Source organism: Poecilia formosa, unplaced genomic scaffold (assembly GCF_000485575.1).
Source record: "Poecilia formosa unplaced genomic scaffold, Poecilia_formosa-5.1.2 Scaffold103, whole genome shotgun sequence".
Lineage (NCBI taxonomy): Eukaryota > Metazoa > Chordata > Actinopteri > Cyprinodontiformes > Poeciliidae > Poecilia > Poecilia formosa.
In genome coordinates, this window is record NW_006800042.1 from 580,678 (window position 1) to 587,469 (window position 6,792).

Here is a 6,792-nt window from a genome sequence, read left to right on the forward strand (position 1 = left end):
TACAGATTTTTAAAGATGGTGTAGGAACCCTGAATGTAATACAGATCATCTCACCATCACTTTCAATATAAATAATTGAGCATCCAATTAACTCCCATCCATGGTTCAGAATGAATGTTTAGACGCTTCTTGGCGCTGCGGTATTAATGTTTGCTTCAATAAAATGTTATTTACATATTTTGTCAGCCAAATGTAACCCTGTCTGCAGTGAACTGCCTCTCTGTGCAGTGAAAGTGAGTTAGACCTTTTCAGGGGCCAAGATGTTTTCTGCCACCAGCACAAAGAAGATCTTTTAGTATTTACTGTTCCAACAGTTTGGTTTCTTCCCACTGGCTCCATGTTGTCTTGCAGGTGTTTCATTCAGCTTTCGGCCACATGTATGTGAGTTTTTCTCTGTTCTGTTTCCGCTGGTTTTATTTTCAATGTACAACGAATGGGCTAAAACTGTAGATGTGTTCTGTATTGCTGAGCAACCCAGTGTTTATCTTCCCAAAGTGTTTCTGAGTTCATTTTCATATTGAAATCTCTTCCAAGTAAGTCCCTTCCTGTGCTTGACTGAAGTGCAGGGATGTATGAAATGCAGCATCTCAGCTGGAAATGAAGTAAAAAAAATATTTTTTAAATAAACTCTATTTATATGTAAACCTATCAGTCTTTTGGTGTTTTTAGCTTCATGTTGTATTACTTCAATAGACAAATGTACCAGATGTTTGACTTCATTTCTTTTATTAAAAAAAGTCTATAAAACAGAATAGAAAATCCGCCACTCTACTACAAAACTCTAAAAGTGCAAAACAACAAACAATGAGCCCTTCAAAAACAGCAAAACATCAACATTATGATGGCACTCAACATATTCTCCATCAAAAGGCACTAAAAGAGAGAGATTTCCTTTTTTTTTTCAAATATCTAACTAAAAGTCCTTTGTGCAAAAGGTGCTGACAAAACAGGTTTAGTAGGGGATTGTCCGATTAGCTGTGAATTCTTTGTTTTGGTGTTTTGTGTTGATTTGAAGAATCACAAAGGAGGGGCATAAAGAAAGCTTCATCTACAGAGGTTTGGATTTACTTTGAATTTTTCCCCTGTCTGTTAAACATCAAGGAGGAAAGAGAGAGGACACCTTCATTGATCACACAGTTGATCTTGGACATGAGGTTCTATAAAACATTTAAAACTAGCTCCCTTCAGACGGATACTTCATTAGTACGAGTCTATCTGTGCTGGAGTTTGGCTGTCTATGCCGGCTACGTCCAGGCTGATCGAGGTTTGCTGTAAATCTGAAATGAAAAAGGTGAAATTTAACATCCAGGATCAAATTGGATCTTTCTAAATTTAACACTTAGAAATCAGTTTACTATTCCTTTCTTACCTTTTCTTGGTAACCTTGCTCAGCCATCCTCTGCATCTCAGCCTTAAGGTCTTCCTCTTCGATTTCAATGGCCTTCTTTTCCTCTTCCTCCTTCTGCTGTTTCCTCCACTGCTCCTCCAATTGCTCTTGTTCTTTCTGCTCCACCTACATCGAACACATAAACCCAACTCAACAAACGGCTTTACAACAAGTCTGTAAAAGCCAAGTTGTGCCCTACGCTCCAACCTGAGCGTTCAGCTCCTGCATCCTGGCTGTCCTCTGGTCTTCTTCAGCCTCTTTTTCCAGACGTCTGAGCTTCTCCTCCTGCTCCAGCACCCGGATCAGCTCCTCCCGTTTCTTCAGAGATTCCTCTTGAGCTTCGCGGTTCTTCAGCATTTTCAACTCCAGCTGCTGCTGCCTCCCAGCAAGCACCTTACAGAGAAAACAAAACATGGCATTAACTTTATTATTCTTTATTATTTAAAGTTTTAGTCATTCAAAACAATTTTACCTCACGCATGAGTCGTTCTCTGGCCTTCTTCTCCTTCTCCCATTGGGCCTCACGTTTCTCCCAAACACGCTGAGCTTGTTCTCTGAGTGTACATGTGAAACATTAGCATACATGTGAAGTGCAGGGAGATTTCCGCAGATTCACATTGAAAAGGACTACAGCTGTTTGTGTCGCACGGATTGCAAGAAAAAAAAATAATGCTGTCTGCTTAACACTGTCGGTTTTAAGCAGCCTGTTGCATTGCTGGCTTCAGCAAACAGAAAAAAAAACAAAAAAACATTTTAGCTCTTTTATAAGTTCTGTGTTTAAGGAGAGAAAAATGAACCTAATGGACGTGTGCATGTACATATATTCTTTTAATCAATTTTGTGAATCAAATGCAGAAATGTAGCAAATATCAATGTAAAACAGTTGCAACAAGAAGCAGATGGCGGTGTTTTGTAAACCCTCCTCCTTCGTGTTTACAGAATCTGGGCACTGACCTGTGCAGGAAGTCAAACTCGGCCTCCCTCTGGCGCTCCAGCTCAAGCTGCTCTTCTATCACAAGTTTCATCCAGGCAGCGCTGGCGGCCGCTATCTCCCTTCTCACCGTCTGCAGCCTTTGTTCCTCCTTCTCTTCTTCCATCAAGGCCGCCAGAATCTTACGGTCGACCTCCTGGGGTTCGCAAAGATTCTCAAGTTAAAGCAATGCAAAGTGGAACATATTTGAATCAGCTAACTGCTGGTAAAGCACATTCACCAGTTCCTCTTGGATTTGTTGGGCTCTCCTCTTCATCTGAGCGCGGTACTGACGAATCAGAAAATGGCTGTGGTGGAACGACAACCAAATGAGCTCCGCAATTCAAACGTCATCCGTCATGAAAGGATTGTGGTTATTTATCAGAATCCTACCCCATTTCATGTTTCTGCTGCCTTTCCTCTGTCTTCTTCCTTTCCTCCTCCATCTTCTCCAGCTCCCACTGCTTGACCAGCAGCGCCTCCTGCTCCTTCTTCAGACGAGTGGCCTCAGGGAGACAATATGTACAACTTAGGAAGCAGGCTTTACACCATGACCTTTACCATGTTTCAGAGGGTGCACGAGATCAAACTTTTACCTCACCAAGAAAATATTTTTTTAATGCTTAATTTCTGTTTAATTTTTGTCTTTTCACAGATAAAGAAGAAATAAGATTTGACATTAATTTGTAAACATCTCTTCATGCAGAAGAGGACATTTAAAGGGATTTTCTGCGTTTTTGTGATTGCAGGTTTTTGCAGTACCTCCTCCTCCCTCATTTTCAGTTCTTCCATCTGTTTACGGAGCTCTTCTGCACTCTTCCGATCCTCTTCTCTCTTCCTCTCCTCTGCTCGCCTTATCCTCTCCAGAGCTTCTTTTCGACTCCTCTCGTACTCATTTTCAAAGCGCGTCTTCTCCTCCTGCTCCTTCACTTCGTTCTGCATGTTTGATGAGACAGGTGTCAAACTTTCTTAATTATATGCCATGTTGAGGAGATTTAACCTGAGTAGATCCCAGACGTGATACTGTGCTCACAGACTGCATAAGTGCTCCTCAATTAAAAATTTATTGTCCCACAAATAATTGATGAGGTAAACAGAAACGGACCAATTTAATGACTGGCTGCTTTTATGTGGCAGCCCTGGGTTGTAGTAAATAGCTTCTTTAAAGGGTGTTGATTAACATGAGCATAATTTAGGATATTTCATCTGACGGATGGGCTATTGAACTTACCTGTTTCTTCTCGGATATCTGGCCCTCCCATTGGCTGACAACATGATCTTTATGCAGTTCTGACTCGACCTGCAAACACAGCGAAAGAGTGAAGTTGTGAAATGACACTGACCTGTTGAGGACAGGAACACCGGGGTGTTTTACTGTTTAAAACCCTGGACTCAGGCAGGCACAAGTCATGGAATCTGTGCCTCACGAAGGGGATGAAGTTTCAGGATCAAATGGACATCTGAACAAAAAGTGTCTGTTTTCCCCAGTTGCTGGATTCTCCACACACACACACACACACACACACGCACACAGCGTGGTCATGAGATCTTTGAAGCCATTTAATCATGCCACCACCTGTCTGACTTTGAGGTCATTTTAGTCACTTTTCCATGAATAGTTTAAGCATGCCTACCTCACGCAGGGTATGGCTGTTTTTCTTCCAGTGCGCTTTCAGGAGTTCCTCCGCAACCTGAGAGCACAGAGAGCAATTTATAGCATGATATCATGTTCACTTTTGATGAAGAAAAAAAAAATGCTACATTATTAAGAGTATTTACCTTTTTCCTTCTTTCCTCTCTGGCTTTACGAAGTTCTTCAGCTCTGTCCACCTTCTGACTCACCACTTGGCTTTTGTCAGGGACTAAAGCTCGCAGTTCTGCCTCCAGTTGGTCCTGCTCCTCTTGAAGCATGGCCCTGAGCTGCCTTCTGCGCTCCTCCAGTCTGATTTTCTTTTCCTCCTTCAGTCTCTCTCTATGGTATGCTGTCATACTGGCAACAAGTGAAAAGCCCCCCACAAAATTAAACATTTTCTCCCATCTTTGTCTGCAGATACCGAGTGAGGCAGCATTGAAGACAAATATTTAAACTATGAATTATGTTCAGTGGCTTGCATTAGAATTCATTGTCCTTGAATTTTCCCTCATCTTGTGACGTTCTAAGCACAGATTTTATGTGACAGGCCTACACATATGAATGCATAATTGTGTGGTGGAAAGAAAATTCCATCACATTATTTCATATAAAAATCTGAAAACTGTGGCTTTCATTTATATTTATCCCGGTTTATCTTTAAAAAAAAAAAAACAAGGGACGTTCAATCAACTGGCTTCTGAAGTTATCAAATTAGAGTCGACTTGTGTGTAATGTGATCTCAGTACACAGACAAACAGCATCATAAAGACCAGAGAATACAGGAGACTGGTCAGGGAGAAAGTGTGGAGATGTTTAAACCAGAGCCGTAATATACAACAACATCAGGAGTCTTGAATAATCTCACAGGACGATGAACCACTGAACCATAAGAACCAGTCGTTTTCCAAACAACTTCATCATACTTCCAGTAACAGTGACCTCTCCTGGTGAAGCGCAAGACTGTAGGTCAATTTGGCAGACTGGCTGGTGGACAGGAGGTTTAAATTACACACACAAACACACACACATCTCAGTGAGTTGTGTTGCACAAACTACTACACCTTTGTGGAAAATACCTTTTTTTGTTCACAAGAATATCTCAGTAAAATACATTGTAATATTTGAAAGGCGACAATTGTAAGAAATCTAAGAGGTTGTTAAAATACTCAAGAAACTAATTGATTAATGGTCTTTTTGATGCCTGGTATTGCGTTTAAAATTTAAAAAGCTACTGAAAATGTCTGTCAAATAATGTGAACTGTGCTGTTTCTTGACTGTCCTGTTGATTTATTCATGAGTTTGTTGGTCTAAGCTTTCCTGGGGCGGTTGCTGTGCAGGCAGCTCCTGCCTCTGACCCTTTACCTCCGCTGGAAGGATTGACGGGAGCTCCACGCCGCCTGCCTCTGGATGTTGACGCTCTGCTCCTTGAAGTACCGAGCGTGCGAAGCCCCTGCTCGCGCCACCGATCCTCCTGAGCCCGTTGCCGGGCCAGCTGGTCGGCCATCCTTCGCAACCGATTGGAACCATGAACGGAGAAAGTCGGAAAAGCCATCGGTCTGAAACAAAGATAATTATGATTTTAAAAAGAAACCAGAAATCGTAACAAACTTGGGAAATTACAGGACGAGGGAAGATTAAAGTCTATGCAAGGCAGAAAGGTTTAATAACATATAACAATAATTAGCTATTCATTCACTTGTGTTTAAAATGCACTGTGAACATCTAATTCAGCTCCCACCAGAGGTTTGCAGTTCAAGCCCGTGTACTGTATGAACACAGACGACTGGATTCAGACATTGATCCAGAAACACTATGTTTATTATTATATTAGCGGAAAGTTGGTTGTATTTAAATTTTCTTATTAGAAGCATCATATCACATTTCAGTAAAACAAACCTTGACGAAATTCTTCAACGTCTCTCCGCCTTTATGTCATCCAACCGCTCACAGGTTTCCTTAGTTACCAAAACACTTCCTGTACTACGGAGAGAGTGAAGGACCAAATCAGTCCACACTGAGAAAATGCGACACGATTTTCATTATTCTTGAAATCAGAAGCTGATTTTTAAGCACGTATGGTGCTTATTTAAGAGGGAAACAGATAATAAGCTAAAACAAAGATAAAAATACACCAATGTAGGGATCTGAGTTAGAGATGTCCATTTTACAATTTTGATTATTATATAAAACACGTCTTCTTTGTTAACAAAAAAAAGAAGCATTTTCAAAGCATGATGTTGTCAACACAACGTTTCTGAGTAATGGTGTTAGAACATCTTGCAGGTAGGTCAGAAATTTTGATTTTGGTTTCATCGGATCATTTTCTTACACATTTTGCAGACTGAACCTCTTTTGCTTTCTTCAACAATCTTTTTCATTACAAATTGCTTCTCCTCAATGCAACACTCCTACTACCAGGCTGCATAGCCACTGCCACTGATGTTCTATAACACACATTTGAAGGGCTTTACAGAACATCATTATCTTAAGTTTGCCTTACATACTGGTGCACTCTAATTAACAACTAAATCATTTTTTAATGCGTCGTGCTGCAATGTGTTTTATTTACGGGTATCAGAGAAAAGGTAGCACAATGCTACCTAGATTTTTTAGATTTTTTTAAAAACATGTATTGGTTTTCTTCCACTTTACAATTTAGTGCAACTTTGGGTTGACCTTTCACATTAACACTGAAAAAAAATGCATGGATATTTGAGATTGTCAATCACTTTCATGGTACCTTCCAACGTCTTTTAAAATATTTTTGTACTGTCGATTTGCACTGTAGATCATTTTAAGCCA

General features: G+C 40.5%; 1 protein-coding gene across 1 annotated transcript; it reads right to left on the bottom strand.

Moving 5' to 3' along the window:
- Positions 1–709: 709 nt before the first annotated feature.
- tchp (trichoplein, keratin filament binding) lies at positions 710–5,995 on the bottom strand. The gene is given in 14 exon segments (XM_007559169.2): positions 710–1,277; positions 1,370–1,513; positions 1,595–1,780; positions 1,860–1,941; positions 2,342–2,514; positions 2,599–2,665; positions 2,751–2,863; positions 3,120–3,293; positions 3,589–3,657; positions 3,992–4,048; positions 4,137–4,347; positions 5,353–5,440; positions 5,443–5,546; positions 5,887–5,995. Coding segments are annotated over 13 exon segments (1,497 nt in total). The 5' UTR covers positions 5,543–5,546; positions 5,887–5,995; the 3' UTR covers positions 710–1,244.
- Between the last annotated feature and the right edge of the window lie 797 nt (positions 5,996–6,792).